This window comes from Psammomys obesus, unplaced genomic scaffold (assembly GCF_907164565.1).
Source record: "Psammomys obesus unplaced genomic scaffold, mPsaObe1.curated_primary_1811, whole genome shotgun sequence".
Classification (NCBI taxonomy): domain Eukaryota; kingdom Metazoa; phylum Chordata; class Mammalia; order Rodentia; family Muridae; genus Psammomys; species Psammomys obesus.
The window spans coordinates 5,475,394-5,491,562 of NW_026596466.1; the positions used below are offsets into that span (position 1 = coordinate 5,475,394).

Consider the following 16,169-nt stretch of genomic DNA (forward strand, 5'->3'; position numbering starts at 1 on the left):
TTTGTCTGTCCATCCATCCATCCGCCCATCCGCTCACTCATCTATCCATGCACTCACCCACTTACTTACTCATTTATTTGTCTGTCTATCCACTTACCCATCCTTCCATCACCTCTCCATACATCCATCCATTCACTCATCTATCCATTCATTCTTTGGTCCCTTCCTTCATCCATCTACTTGTCTACCCATCCTCTTATCCAGTTGGCCACCTACCCATCCATTCATCCACTCATCTGTCTATCCCCTCCATTCTCTTATCCATTGCTGCAGGAGGAAGAGATGTTGGTGAGGAGTGACGGCCTAGGTAAACGCTGTCAAAAGGCTTGCTAGATGAGAGCAGGCCAGTGTCCCCAGCTTCCCTAACTGGAAGCAGAGGTCATCACCATTCCAACGTTGTGAGGACAGGTGTGCATGGGACCAGAGGTGGCCAAAAGGACTCAGGGCAGTGCCAGGCTCACACTGCCCACTGTGGTGATCTGATGGGCTTGTCTCCACTATTGGCTTGACCAATGGGCACTCCAGAGCCTCTGCTGTTTTTCGAGCAGCCAGTGTTGTTGACAGAGAGGGCGGGTTGATCAGGTTTCCAAACGGGAGGCTGTTTATGATTTCTGCCTGTGGCTTCAGTTGAACCCTCTGGAGGTGACTTCCGGATCAGAGTGGGAACATGTTTTTCTTTTTACAGGCAGAGTGGCCTTTTAATGCCATTAAGTGCTGAGAGAGAGGGAAAAGGATTAGGTTTGTCTGAAGTTGGAAGGAGGCAGGGAGTGGGTAGATCCATGGATGGAGCTTGTTGAGTTGTCTTAAGCGGTGTCAGGTTTCTCAGAGGGAAACCTGGCTTGTTAGCCTCTGTGCTAAGTGAGGCCCAGCCTGGCTGCTCCAGTGGCATTTTTGGCGTCTCCATGTCCCTAGCTTGTTTCTGTGTTGGCCATGCAGCTGGGTGGGGGTTGGGGCGGGGAGCACACTGGTTTGCTCACAGAGATGTGGGGGGTTGGTCAATGACGTTCAGCAAAAGGCTGCCCTGCTAAGCCACCTTTGAGTGACATGAAGAGCCAGACCCTCCGTTCGGGGACTGCTTGCTCAGAAAATGTTTTCAGTCCCTTCCTGCCTTGGCCAATCCAGGCAGAATCCTGAGTGGAAGCGTGCCCCATAGAATAGGGAGATGGGATCATGTTTGTCTGCCCTCATCTTGGGGGCTCTGGAATGGTCATTGTGGCCCACTCTGTGACTGCATAAACATGGGAATATCTGCAAAGTCCTCAGGTGGGGGATGAGTGAAAGGAGGCTAGGGCCCCACGGAGGGTCGAGGTCGACAGAAGCGGCGTGAGCTGGCTCACACCAGTAATTCCAGCACTAGAAGGCTGACGTGGGAGGATCGTCCTGAGTTCAAGGCTAGCCTGGGCTACAGAGCAAGGCCAAAGAAGAAAGGAAGGTTGTTAGATTGGGTGCATTTTCACCCAGATAAGAGGGAGAGCAAGAGGGTGCGAGGGGCAGTAGTGGGCCTCCTTTGTTGATGCTCGGGCAGGGAGTGACAACCCAGGTGGGCTGGGGTGATGCCAGCCACACATCAAACTCTTAGGATCAGGAAGGCGGAACCAAGAACATCTCAGAAGAGTGTCTGCAGCCAGGGTGGTGAAGCAGGCAGCTGCCTGAATGCATGGGTGGGTCATACACAGGGTCTGTTTAATTACTTACAGCATAATACACACACACACACACACACACACACACACACACACACATTATATTTATAATATGTATAAATATGTTATACACACATAGTCCCCTCCTCCAGGCCGGGGAGGTGGCTCAGGTGTAAACACCCAAAGACAGGAAGGTGTCTGGAGCTTACTGGCCAGGGTCCAGGCTCAGAGATTCAGTCTCAAAAAACTAAGGTGGAGAGGGGCTCCATGGGTAGGAGGATTGCTTGCTGGGTAAGCATGAGGACCTGAGTTAAAATCCCTGGCACACACAGGGTATGGCTGCACTTATGCTGTGGAGGCAGAGAGAAAGAGGAGGAGGAGGAGAGAGCAGGACACCTGCTACTCCCCTCTGGCCTCCACACATGTTCAAAGGCACCCACACACCCATACAGATGTGCGTGCGCAGCGTACACAGCACTACATGCACCCACACACTTCGGGTGGAGAGTGACTTAGGAATGGACAGCCTTTTGCCCTCTGGCCTCCACACGCACGCACACAAGCACAAAACCATTATGAGTGGAGGGTTATTATTTTAGCGTGGGAGGAGCCAAAAGGTCGGTTGTTAAAGACCTGCTCTTTCGCAGACCCTTGTTTCATGGTTTTGAGGAAATGTAGCCAGGCTGGGATGGTTCCTACAGATGCTGGAGATGCTATGGCCAAGAAGCACCCTGTCAAGAGACAGACATGCAGAGCTGGCCTGAGACCTGCCCGCAGCTCCCTCATGTGACTGCCTTCCTTCTTCCAGCGAGCACAGCAAACTCAAAACTAAGATGTTAGTGGGCTAGGGTGAAGGGCTCCAGGGAAGTGTGTTTGAATAAAGAGAAAATAGCCAGACATTTAAGGTTAGATAAAGTAGCCGTGGATGCCGGTGGGGCTACTTTGACATTTCCAACAGGAATGAAAAGCCTGGGGTCTTGCTCACCTCCCCTTGCCTTCTCTTGTCCCCTCCCATACCAGTTGACCTTTCTTCTTCGAAGCAGTCCCTCCTTCTATCTTGATGTCTTTTATTTCTTTGGTGACCAAGGAGTGTCATAGAACTCTGTGCTTACAGGAGCATGGCCAAGGGGTTATTTACAGGGTCTGGGCAATTTAGTAGTGGCTACACCACTGAAGAAAATCCCCCTTCCTCATCTCCATCCCCATCAGCCAGTAACTCTCTGTAAAGCCTTGGGGAGGGTGGGGGATCTGTGAGCCCTCTCCCAGCAACTATAAACTGTGCAAATCCTCAGGAAAGGGGTGGGGCCTCACTGGCCCCTCCCTTAACAACTGTTGACTGTGAATCCTCAGCAAGGGGTGTGGCCTCGTGTGTTTTTCCTTTCTCCATGATGGAATGTTGACCAGGCTGATCTCCCACAGGTCTTGTAAAGAATTATTTATATTCTCTGGATGTTGGAACCGGAGCACGAAGCAGTCTGGATCTTTCATTTTTGTGTTTTTTTTTGTTTTTGTTTTTTTTTTTTCCCCAGATGGCTTTGTATATTCTTCAGCCAGAGAAAACCCTTGAGTTCTTCTGAGGCTTGCCTTAGTTTACCAGTCTGCATACACTACCCTCCTTTTTGAGCAGTCAGGGTAGACAGGGAAGTACCGAATGTTCCCAGGCATGCACACTCCCTGGAGAGGGGTTCTGTACTCCACAGCGGCACAGCCTCCTCTCTCAGGGAGCCAGGGGCCCTGAAGGTAAGGAGGTCTCTGATGGTGGATGTCACAGCTTGGGAGAGAGGGCTGGCATTTTTGACTGTGCTATAAGGGCTATGTTGGTAAGATGGCATGATTGGAACATGTGTGGCCGAGTTGCACGTCCCTACCGTTTTAGGCAGGACTCTGATAGCTCACCCCTCCTCACTCCATTTGGCTTCTGTCCAACAGCCCATTGTACTGCTGCATTTAGAAGATGAAGCCACCAGGCCACAGGGTTGGCACATTGGCTGGTCTGGGTTCCCCAGCTTTACTGACTCTCAGGGTCCACGTAGCCTAGCTTTGCACATCTGGGGCTGATGCCTCATCTCTTTACATTTTTGGAGTGCTTGGGAATTAAACCTGGGGCTTCTCACATGTGAGGCAAGGGCTCCACCAATGAGCTACAGCCACAGCGCTGCTCTCTCATTTCTGTGTCTGGAATTATCAACACTCTTGTGACTGTAAATATTTTCCTCAAGAAGTTGGGGGGGAAAGCCAGCAAAATCCACATAATCAGGCTTGATGGCCATGCCCCAAACAACTTGTATTTATTGGCACGAGAAGTGTTCATAACCTACTGTGACTTATTCTCCTTGCTGGATTGTAAAAACAGTGTCTAAGTCATTCCTTTCTTGTAGGAATCCAGTCAGGGGCTGGGGATGTGACTCAGTGGGGAGAGGGCTAGCCTAGCATGTAGAAATCCTGGGTTTACTCTTCTGTACCCCATAAACCCAGGGCAGTGGCTGAAACCTCAGCACTGGGGAAATGGAGGCGGGAGGGTCAGAAGTTAGGGCCAGCCTGGGCTACATGATGCACTGTCTTAAGAAAGCAAAATAAACAGACAAAGAAGTCAAATAAACAGGCTGTGTCTGTTGGCTGTGTGCAGAGCGCCCGTAAAGCTCTGGACAGCAGGGCTGCTAAAGGCCTTAATCCCTTTCTTAACGTGGAGGGGATCCGTTCCCCAAGGCCTGCAGACTGGATTCTGTGGGGCTAGTTGGCAGAGAGTGGGCAGGACTAGTGTATGTTGAGGGAAGCATGTTTACCACCTACATCTCCCAACTGTGTTTGTTTTTTCAGTGACATATTTGATGCCATGTTTCCTGTCACTCACATCGCTGGGGAAATAGTCATACAGCAAGGTATGTTCACCACCAGATGCCTATCATCTGTCCTGACCAACTTAAGATGCTTCCAGTGGTGGTGGATGAGAGTGAGTGAGAGAGTGAGAGAGGAGGATTGCCACGAGTTCAAGGCCAGTCTGGGCTATGGCGTGAGACTCTTCACAAAGAGGGAAAGAGAGAATTAGGGAAGCAGAGGCAGGTAGACCTTTCTGAGTATGAAACCAGCCTGGGTTGCTCCATGCCCAGGAACTGGTACCTGGGGCTGGTTTTACTTGGCACTGGCTCGTGCATGTAGTTGCAAGGGTTTGTGTGTGTGTGTGTGTGTGTGTGTGTGTGGGGTTGTCTTGGCTAGATTTACATCTGTTGTTTCTTTGTTTTGTTGTAGGTAACGAAGGAGATAATTTCTATGTGATTGACCAAGGAGAAGTAGATGTGAGTATCCATCATGGTTTTTGGACAGGAGGTTCTTTTCACATGCTTGGTTTGAAGACTTTATATAGCTTAGCACCAGGTCTCACAAACACAGCCTGAGAGAATTTCTTTCTCAATAGATTCCTAATGTTTGTTTGTCTGTTTATGGTGCTAGGAATGGAACTCAGAGCTTCCAGCACTTAGGTGGGTGTTCTGTGACTCACGTCCCACCCCTTACTGGGAGATTCTAGGCAGGAGCTTTAGTGCTGAGCCACTCACCCAACCTTATCTCAATTGTTTCATTCCAGAACAATAATGCATTTTGGCTAGAGGACAGTATAAGACCATGACAGTCCAGCTTGGAAGGAGAGCTGTGTCAGGCAGGTGCTTTCACAGAGGGTCTGGGTGGAAAGTGTCCTACAGTGTTCTGTTTGGCTAGGTCCCCTCTGCAAATGCTGCAGGCTTATAGTGGATGTTCATGGTGGCCACACGAGCAAGGACTTTCACACCTGTAGAGGCTATATGTTACCCGGGGTGACAGTCACCTTCTGTGCCAGCATGCACCTAAGCTTCACTGAAGGACACGCAGGACAAAGAGCTCACATGTTCATAGAGCTCCCATCCCCCGCCCCCACACTGTAATGTTAGAACCATCCCCTCTGGAGACCGCACCTTGTGCCTTCAGCTGAGTCCTCCTTCCTTCTACCTCATGGCCACCCCTGTCCAAGCCCCCAGTGCCCTCTGGCTAGAAAGGTACCGATGTCCTCTTGTCTGGCTTCTGTTTCCAGAACATGTTTCCCTGAGCTGAGGGGTCTGTTTTCTATCCAGACGGTTTACGGTTTTGTCTCTTTGTCTCTTTGACTTTTTAATTTTTTTTATTTTATTTTATTTTATTTTTTTAATGTAGGGTCTCACATTGTAGCCCAGGCTGTCTTCATGCTTGTGGTAACTTGCCTGTCATTCTCCTATGTACTGTGGTGATACTCATGAGCCACAGACATCATACCTGGCTATTTGTCTTTCTCTGAATCAGCCTGGGGCCTCCTCTTGCTACTGCTGGGCTGCCACTGGGTCTGAGCTGATGTCAGCCTTACGGGGGGTGTCCCCTTACTTCCTCTTGCTGTCACTCTGAGTCCCTGCTTCTCCATTTAGTGTCCTATTCCCTGTCAGCTCTTGAGGGTGGTGTCAGTAGCTGCCCTTCCCTGACAGTTCAATTGTTTATTTGGGGCTGTTTCTATGGCCTGTTTCTTGAAGGTCTGTTTTTGGGACAGAAGACATGGATAGAGTCTTTCCAGGATGTTTCAGGGTCCTTAAAATTGCTAGCCAGTTCGTAGGTCGGCCCCCAGGTTATCTCTGGGCTGACACTCAGCTTAGCCACATCTTCCAGTTAGCCATAGTCTGTGCCCCACCTGTCTGAGGGGGCTTGCTCTGCCCTCCTTGCCTTGGAGGTGTCCAGGCCACACCCTGCCTGGTGCCCCGGGGTTAGGCAAGCTATTTCAGGCCTGGCCTCTTCTCCCGAGCTGCTGTCCAGCCGGGCTATTTCTGGGAAAAGCCTTTTCTGATTTCCCCAGCAGCCTAACTTTGTCCCACAATGCATTTCTGGGAACCACACTGTCGCACCTGCTTCCGGAGCCACCACATAGGAAGTGACTCACCCTGGTTGTCCCGAGCTGGGGAGTGGGGTCATGAAGAGTTGACCTGGTGGGTCGGACAGCTCAACCCAGGGTCAGGGTCTCAGGGGAGGGAGGGCCTCCTGTCTCCCCAAACAAGGAAACTGAGTCGGGAGGTAGTGATCCCTGGGGCTACTCACTCAGAGGAAGTGTGAGGTGGAGGATTAAAAACTGGTTCTGATGCCAGGCCCTGCTATGACCTCCTTCTGCTGTGCTCCAGGCTAAAACAAACAGACAAACAAACAAACAAACAAACAAACAACCGTGAAAAACCCAGCCAGGTTTCTTCCCTAACCCAGGCCAGGGTTGGTACAAAGGGGAGGAAGTCTTGGCCCCTAGCACTTTGTATGAGTGGGTCCCGAGGACCAATCTCTGGCTCTCTGTTGGAAGTGGCATTGATGAGCTGAAATGGCTGAGAGGCATGGATAACTCATTTCTAATTGTTAGTTTACGGCTGTTTGGGTTGTGCTGTTGCTTCGTTTTTGTTTTTAAAGATGAGGGTTGCCAGGTAGTGGTGGCACATGTCTTTAATCCCAGCCCCGGGAGGTAGAGGCAGACAGATCTCTGAATTCAAGGTCAGCCTGGTCTATAGAGTGAGTTCCAGGACAGCCAAGGGCTACACAGAGAAACCCTGTTTCCAGGGGGAAAGAAATAGAGACAGAAGAGGACCTGGTTTAGCACAGGCTGGCCTAAACTCATCAAGGCTGATCTGTGACTGTCAATCCTGCCTCCTTCTCCTGAGTGCTGAGGTGACAAGTGCTGGTTTATGCCATGCTGGGGTAGAAGCTCTCCAAGTCTGTGCCCGTAGCTGCTCTCCCAAGCCCTGTTCCCGGCTTATTATCTACTCCTGGCCCTAAACCCACCACTCGCTGCTCTCTCTTCCCCTTTCCAAGCGTTCGTCAGCTCTTCCTCTCAGGGGCATTGCCAGCTCCCATGGTAAGTCTGGAAATAACCAACACGGGCCTGCCTTGGGGGTGTTGTTGTTATAGCTTCGTGGGATAGATGACAGTCAACAGAGAGATTAGGGAACAGGGTCTCACACCTCCTGGCTGTGGCTTTCCTATACTCTCTGCTCTCTGCCTTGCAAACTCTTATTCATCCTTCAGTACCCTCCGGGCCCTTCGTCTCCATCTGCGGTGGAACATTGGTCAATGCTGATCTTAGTGATAACAGCGGCCCAGACCCTCCCCCTGTAACCTGGGATCCCATGTGGGTTTTGATCTGGGCCCATCTTTTTCATGGAATAGGCTACCGCCCCTCCCCCTCCCTCTTTCACGTCTTTTCTCCTCTTCCATTTTTCTTCTTTTTTCCAGCCTGAAGGAAATTTCAGGTGTTGGAGAATGTCCTGATCCTCCGGCCTCCACCTCCTGAGTGCTGGGATTACTGACGTGTGTGTGTGTGTGTGTGTGTGTGTGTGTGTGTGTGTGGCCATATGTGATTTATGTGGCGCTGGGGATGGAGCCCAGGGCTTCACGCATGCTAAGCAAGCGCTCTACCCACTGAACCCTAATGTGACCTCCTTTGTGTTCACCAAAGTCACCTAGAATCTTTCAGTTCAAAGACAAGGTTGGGGCGACCGCAGGGGAAGTGGGACACACATTCTTTGGCATCCTAACAACATGGATGCAGGAAAGGTGCTGCCTGCCCTCAAGGTTATGAATCCCTGACCCACGCCCCACCCCCAGCCATGTGCATGTGGACTCAGAACCTGTGTAGGCTGGAGAGGGGCTCTGCTCCGGTCCCTTCCACCCTGGGCTGCCTCAGCTGTGGGGGGCTTCATCCCAGAGGCTCGAGCATGGTGATCACGGCAACCAGAGGCTGCACAGGGAGTCTCCCACCGAGCAGTCCTAACTAGGCAGGCCCCACCTCCAGCCTCTCACCCTCAGGGAAGCCCTCCATGCCTACCATCTGCCCTGGATGGCCACAGTGCCCTCATTATTTTAGCCTAGACTGAAGTTCCATCTCTTTCTGGAAACCAGCCTCTACCTCACCATGCCCAGAATCCTGCAAAATTTGAAAGTCACATTAACTGATAATGCTGACCCTGGGCTTTCATCCATGACCCCCTTGAATGTGTAGTGTGCGGTGAATGGGACTGGCAGGATCTCTCACAACTCCCCTCCATCCTTTCAAGGTAGGACTGTGGGTCCCCAAAGTCATAGCTCATCTGAATCAGGCCCTTCCAGCCCTCTCTGAGAGATAGCCACCTTCCAGGCTCCAATGAGACAATAAGGGGCCAGGGTGGGAGCCTAGCTTGAGGTTTCCTGGCCTCAGGTTGGCCCCTCTGCCTTGTAATGATGGTCAAAGCTCTAGCTGGCCTCCTGCCAGCCTGGGGACATGTGGAGGCAATTTTGTGAAGGAAAGAGTGAGCTCACCTTCACACAGAACAGTTCTTCAAATATATTGTCTCGATAGATCTACCCCGCCTCTCCCCCCAGCTGGGAGGTTCAGGTTCAAAGGCGGCTTAGAGGCCCTTACTGGACCCTGGCAGGCCAAACCAGGATGTCTGGGCATCGTGGGTGGATGCCGCTTCCTGGCTAACGTTTAGGATGTACCGGCTGCGGTGGTGTAAAGCCTGCACCGACGAGGGTGCGTCCGGCCTCTCCTGCCCAACACCTCCATCCATCTCTCAGACTTTCCAGTGGGAGCAGGGGTGGGCGGCAGGGAGCACCCACAGGGCTGGGCACAACCGGACTGTGATGTGGGAGGTGCAGGGTAAACACACAGGGGCCGTCAAGGAAGGCCACACTTAAAGGCATCAAAGGGTGCCCAGCAAGGGACCGGGAGTGAGAAGCCAGCTGTCAGTCCCGGCTGAGTTATGGGCATATATTACTATAATCACTCTGCTGACTCTCAGCAAGCTTCCACGGCCTCAGTGTGCTGCATTCTGTCACCCCTCCCTCAGGCCAGACAGGTCTGTGAGCATGCCCTCAGTCACCAGCAATCTGCCTTTACCTGGGCAGGGACCTGAGAGGGCTGTCACCAGCTTCACCCCTCCCGGCAGCGTCTGTACCCCTTCCTCCAAGCAGGCCAGTGTGCTAGGGGTTCTGGAGCACCCCTTCAGGATGGACACTGTTCTCCTAGCAGTGCCCTAGAGGACCAGGGACCAAAGGCCCAAGGTTCAGTCTTGGTTAAAACCATGGCTTTCCACAGAGAGTTTGTAAATGCTAGACAGCGTGAGTACGTTAGCCAAGAACTGTAAACCATTTTTCTAGTAGACAAATGTTTTCCAATTTATTTTATCCATGTGACACAGCATTTTCTGCTGAAAAGGACACTCAATTGCAGGCAGTTAAGATTGGGAAAGGGGTCAGGAGTCTTCCCTGGTAAAAGAAGTTTTGGGAGTCCCCCATTTTTTCCAAGGTTAACACTGTCCCTGTGGGCTTTAGGTAGGTAGGGTTCCTCCTTTTCCAGGAGAAGAGAATCTCCTGCCTCAAAGATGCTTCCCTCCCTCAGCCACACGTCATTGATCCCAGCGCCACACAGAGAAAGCCTGTCTCACAAAAACAAACAAGCAAAAGATGCCTTCCTCCCAGGTAGCATGGTGTGCACCCAGGAACTGGGCATCCCTGGGCATTGCTATCTGGTCCAGCAGTTGGGCCGGGGTGGGAGGACTGTTCAGTTTGCCAGAGTTTCTGGTGAGCACATATGTTTAAGTTGTTAACGTGCTTAAAGCATGAGATTAACTATGGTATGGACAGTGCAGCTGTTGCCATCACCGGTTCCCAGAACTCTCCTCTCTCAGTGTGGGGGAGATCACATGTCTGCGGAGGTCACAGCTTAACGGCAGGTATCTTTATCACTCACTGCTCATCTTGTTTGGCGGGAGAGGGTCTTTCATTGTCCTGGAGCATGTAATTCAGTCAAGCTGGCTGGCCAGCAAAACCTTAGCACCCACCTGTCTCCACCTTCCCAGAGCTGGAATTATAGGCATATACCATCACACCCGACTTAAAAAAAACATGGCATCTGGCAACTGAATTCAGTCTCTCACGTTTCCACAGTGAGCAGGTACCCACTGACCTGTCTCCCCAGTCCTCCCCTGTCTGAACTGCCTCACTGATTCTCAGTCCCTGTAATGAGTCACTCCATGGCCCTACCCCAGCCCCTGATCCTCCCCTTCCTACTTCCTATCCCTATAAATCTGATTCCTGGGGTTTGAGAGGTGGCTCAGTGGTTCAAGAACACTGGATATTCTTCCAGAGGACCTGGGTTCGATTCCTAGTATCCACACAGTAGCTCACAACTGTAACTCCAGTTCCAGAAGATCCGACCCCTTCTTCTGCCTGCACAGACATACTCATATACATAAAATAAAAACAAATAGATCTGAAAATAATCGAACTCTTTTTCAAGATCCATCCATTCACCCTGCAGCAAGTGTCAGAATGTCCTGCTCAAGGCTGAGTAATATTCCACCGGAGGCATATGCCACATTTTCTTGATAAACATCCTATGGGCTCTTGCAAGCTATCCCATAGTGAGCATGGAATGTCTCCTGGAGATCTGCTTTCCAAAGGGCTGGTAGATGTCCATTAGTTGTTTGTTGAATGCAGGGCTGGCTGTGCCATTTTCCTGAAGATCTTGGAGCCTCCCAAGCATGTTTTACCCATATGGCACGTCATCTCTGAGGTCCTCCGTGACCTTGGTGGCCTGGTTTGAGGTCATAGCTGTTGTCGGTAGCGTGGCAGTGAACATCCCTAGGGTTTAGAGTGTGAGATCCCAAACGCTGTGCTGTTCTAGCGGGCATGGTGGCACAGGCTGGGGTGCTGCCAGTCTCTTGGGCTGTTGGACTCGCACAGATCTCCTGTGACTCCATTCTTTTAGGGGAGACTGTGGGGTTCACACTGGGGCAAACTCCAGACTGGGGGGTCTTGACCTGACCTGGGATTCTGGGACTGCGTGTGAGCATGAGGAAGAGTGAGTGAGGGCCACACCCAGGAAGGTTCGGCTTCAATGAGGGGGACCCTCACTGGCCTGGTGACTACTTAGGAGTGCTCCGAGGAACTGGCCAAGGATGACAACCCCGTGCCCCCAGGCCTGGCTCTTGTGATCACCCTTACCTTCTCTTCCCCACTGCTATCCTGCCCACTTGATTTGGAGTGCTTGAGAAAGGAGTCAGAACTGGTCCTGCCCCAGTCTGGGCCCCCCTGGGCTCCTGGCAACCTTGGTCTGTCTGTTCCAAGAGGGTGATGTTCTTGGGTCCTGGAGTCCTGCTGCTCCAGGAGTCTAGCAGCTTTTGGAGGCTCTGCAGGACTTTACTCTACAGGAGACCTTCTGCCACCAGCCACCTGGGTGTGTGGCTCACGATCAAGCCTTGCCATGAGTCCCCTAAAATATGCAGAGGCCAGGCCACTCCAGGAGTCTAAATTCAGAGTACTTTTTTTAAAAAATGGCTTTTCTTTCTCTTTTTTTTTTTTTTTTTCCAGTGTGTGTGTCCACACACACGTGAGCAGTGAGCGTGTGTCCATGTTGAGTGCACATTCAAGGGAGGCTGGGCATCATTCCTCAGGCCCCATCCTCTTTGTTTCAGAAATTTAACTTTATTTATTATACCACGCCTGCATGTATGTGTGAGTGCAGGTGTGAGGTGTGTGGGGAGTGGTGCCTTTGACACCACACATATATGGAGGTCAGAGGTCAGTTCTCTCCTTTCACCTTTGCTGAGCTCCAGGGATTGAGTTTCGGCCGCCAGGCTTGCACGGCAAGTGCTTCCCTGCTGAGTCATCCTGTCGTCCACCTTGCTTTGTTAACACAGTCTCTCACTAGCCTGAACCGCATTGATTCTTCTAGGATAGCCAGTCAGCGAATGAACCCCAGAGATCTGCCCGTCTGTACCCCGCCCCTCCCCTTCAGCACTGGGGTTACCTACCCAGGTCACTGTGCCCAGCCATTTTATATGGCTTCTGGGGCTTGAATTCACAGATTCTTGCTTGCAAGGCCTCTATCAACCAAGCCATCTCCTCAGCCTTGATTTTTCTTTTTCAGACAGAGTCTTGCACTCTAGCCTGGGCTAGCTTTATGTTCTCAGTTTCCCAGACTCAGTTTCTCAGGGGCTAAGCTCAGGAGGCGTGGGCCACCACACCAGGCTTGTATCTCTGTCTCGCTTGCCTGTGGCCCAAGTCTCTGCTATTTGGAAGAGCCGCTGCAGATGGGAATTGGTCATCCTTTGCAGACTTCCTGGGGCGAAAAGGTGCCTGGGTCAGAGGGTCGCTCACTGCACCAGGGCTGAGCAGGGACAGGCAGGAAGGAGGAAGGCAGGCAGGACAGGGCGGCCAGCTCAGCTGGAAGACCTTTGGCCCTGAGTGTGGCATAATGTCGCCCAGTGGGGCCTCCCACCATTTTTCTCTTAAAGGAAGAAAAAACAAAAAAAATGGAACCAAAGAAGAGTAGCCCCTTTGCGTACCAGCTGGGTGGGGGAGCTGTGACAGAGGCCAGTGTGCACAGAAGGATGGCCCTTTGTCCTCCAGAGGGCCTTGGAGGACACAATGCATTCCTCTGACACTGTGGGGGATCCCCTAGGCCCAAGGCTCCAGGGTGAGGGAGGGTCCCTGCTCCCCTGGTCATGTCCCAGGCCAGCCACACTCACTCTTCCTTTGGGGAGCGAAGCTGAGAAAACGTCACCGCCACAGCGGTCCAGCTGGGATGTCCTGTCTCCAGAGGCTCCGGGGAAGCTGGCTTTCCTTCCTTCCCCCCACTTGGGGTAGCCACTGGGGGGCAGGGACTTCCCCAGTGCTGCAAGGAGAGAGCCCATTGGCGACTTGCCAGCAGGGACTCACCTCTCCCAACCCTGAGAGCATCTGTACTTATGACTCAGCCCAGGATGACACATGGGGACAGAAGTGTGGCGGGGACAGAGCAGCCTCTGGGGAAATGCGTTCAGCAACACCTGCTTCTGCTGCGCCAACAGGTGTGCCTGTGACACAACAGATGTCACCTCAGGTCTTCGTCAGAGACAAACAAGGAAGTCACCTTCAACTCAAGAATGTTTCTGATGCCTGGGTGGTAGGGTATGCCTTAATCCCAGGCCCCTGGAGGCTGCAAAAGGAGAGTTTTACCCTGTGAGGGGACAGCATGGACTGATGAGGGAAGCTCTGTCTCAGAAAGGGGAGAGAGGACAGGGATGTAGCTCAGGGGTAGTCATTTATCTAGAATACCTCAGAGAGAAGCTGGGGTGTGGCTCAGTGGTAGAGCATCTGCCTAGAATCCCCCAGTGAGGGGCTGGGGTGTGGCTCAGTGGTAGAGCCCCTGCCTAGAATCCCCCAGTGAGGGGCTGGGGTGTGGCTCAGTGGTCATCTGCCTAGAATAACCCAGTGAGGGGCTGGGGTTTGGCTCAGTGTTAGAGCACCTGCCTAGTATCCCCCAGTGAGGGGTGGGGTGTGGTTCAGTGGTAGAGCCCCTGCCTAGTATCCCCCAGTGAGGGGTGGGGTGTGGCTCAGTGGTAGAGCACTTTCGTAGAATCCCCCAGGACTATAAGACCTTAGTTCAATCCCTAGTACCACAACACACACACACACACACACACACACACACACACACACACACACAAAAAAAAAAACAAACAAACAAAAAAAAAACAGTGATTCTGGCAGCATCATGTGGGTCTAATAGCCCAAGCTCATTTAGGCTAGAGAACATTCTGAGGCTAAAGTAACGGAGTGACAGACTGAGGTGACACTGAGGATGTCCTGGGAGGGATGTGTCTTGTTAGTGAGCTGCAAGTTGTGCTCAGATTGAGGTTCCCCACCCGCAAGTTAACTCCCCACGTGTAGGTTCCTGCAGGAACATAGGCACGGTGTCAGCGTCAGCTCTGAGATGGGAGGGGAGGCTGTGCTCTACCCTCCTGGGCTGTGGAAATGAAGTGAGGTCCTCCGGGTTGCTCTGAGGCCTGGAAGCTCATATCTAAAGTCACAGATGGCTACACTCCCGCCTTGTTTCTGTCTACATCATTTGGTGGGCACTGTTTCCAGATTCTTTGTGGATCTTTTTGACTCTAGGTTGTGTGTGTGTGTGTGTGTGTGTGTGTGTGTGTGTGTGTGATGTGTTATTGGGGCACAGTTGGAAAAACTGAGGCCCAGAGAGCCAGAGAGGTGATCACTGGGTGGGTAGCCAGCCCAGGAGATAGCTGGGACAAAGAGTCCTGCCCTCTGGTCCCAGCCTGTGTTTGTTTTGGTTTTGGTTTGTTGTATTTTGGCGGTGAGCTGCCCAGCTGTGGCTCTCACTAGGCTGGGATGAGGTGGGGTGGGAGCTCCTTGGAGCAGATCACACCAGCCGAAGGTTAGCTCCGGGGCAGGAGTGTGTAAGATGTGGTCCAAGAGCTTTGCAAAACACCTGTTTTTCCCACTGCGGAGACAAGACATCACTCTATGGAGGTCTGGAGCCTGTCATCCTCCTTCCTCAGCCTCGGTTAACAGGTGTATGGCCTCTTTGAGGGTTTGAAGGTCAAGATGTGCTTTCCCCTTCCCATCCCAGCATCTGTCTGGGGTCTGGAGAAGCCACCAGGCAAGGTGGGAGGAGCACCCCCATCTGTAGAGTCCTGTCTTTGGGAGCCACTGTTCTTCCCACCCCCATCTTTGTGGCTAGCCAGGCCCCCTCCACACCCTGCTCACTTCATGGTGGAGTTACAACCATCACCTGCGAGGCGTTCTCTTTCAGACAGAAATCTCTGTGCCTCAGTTATTACCGGATAATGAGACATTGATTTCAGTAAGAATTGCTTCCATGATTCATCACAATCCATTCTCCAGGCACGCACCCGTTTTAGCAATGGGAACAGTTCTGTATGCTCATTGAGACGCTGCGGGATAAAGCGTGCATTGTGTCAATTTATAGTAACTGAGCTGCATAATCGCCCCGGGAGAGAACAATCTGCCCATTCTGTGCCCCGGCTGGGTGTGGGCCGCGCAAGGTCCGTGCATAGCGCGCACACTGTGCAGGGCGCGTCGTCCACGCGGCCTGAAAGGGAATCTTGTCCCAGCTCCTCCTCGGTGGGGCTTGGTAGTGGTGCCTGGCCAGGGGACTCAACTAGGCCACTGGCCAAAAGACTTGGGTGCTTGCCTTGGTGGCAAAGGCCCAAAGGAGAAGGGGGACAGTCGGCATGTGCCCACAGCGGTGGGACAAGAACGACACTCAGGCAGAGGCTCGCTGACCGGCCAGAGAGAAGAGGCAGCTTGTAAAGGGAAAAGGCATGGACAGGATGTTTATCTAGACCTGTCTAGGTGCGATGGCAGGGCACCTCATTAGGGTGCAGGCAGGAAAACTGAGGCCCAGAGAGCCGGAGAGTTGAGCCCTGGGTAGGTGACCAGCACAGGAGGCAGCTGGGGCACACCGTGTTCTGCCCTCTGGTCCTTTGGAGGCCCGGTGCTTCCCAGCTGTGGCTCTCACTAGGCTGGGATGAGGTGCAATGGGAGCTCCTTGGAGCAGATCACACCAGCCCAAGGTTACCTCCAGGGCAACAGTGTGTAAGAAGTGGCCCAAGATGGGTGCGGTGGCACATGCCTGTAATCCCAGCACCCGGAGAGGCAAAGGCAGGCGGATCTCTGTGAGTTCAAAGGCCAGCCTGGTCTACAAAGTGAGTCCAGGAC

At 52.4% G+C, this 16,169-nt stretch overlaps 1 protein-coding gene across 5 annotated transcripts in view; it reads left to right on the top strand.

Moving 5' to 3' along the window:
- Prkar1b (protein kinase cAMP-dependent type I regulatory subunit beta) overlaps positions 1-16,169 on the top strand; it is a 135,127-nt gene that overhangs the window by 87,881 nt on the left and 31,077 nt on the right. For all 5 annotated transcript variants that reach the window (XM_055598557.1, XM_055598555.1, XM_055598556.1 and 2 more), the window contains exons 5-6: positions 4,461-4,522; positions 4,890-4,936. In XM_055598557.1, the coding sequence (XP_055454532.1) occupies positions 4,461-4,522; positions 4,890-4,936 (109 nt within the window). The remainder of the gene's footprint in view (positions 1-4,460; positions 4,523-4,889; positions 4,937-16,169) is intronic.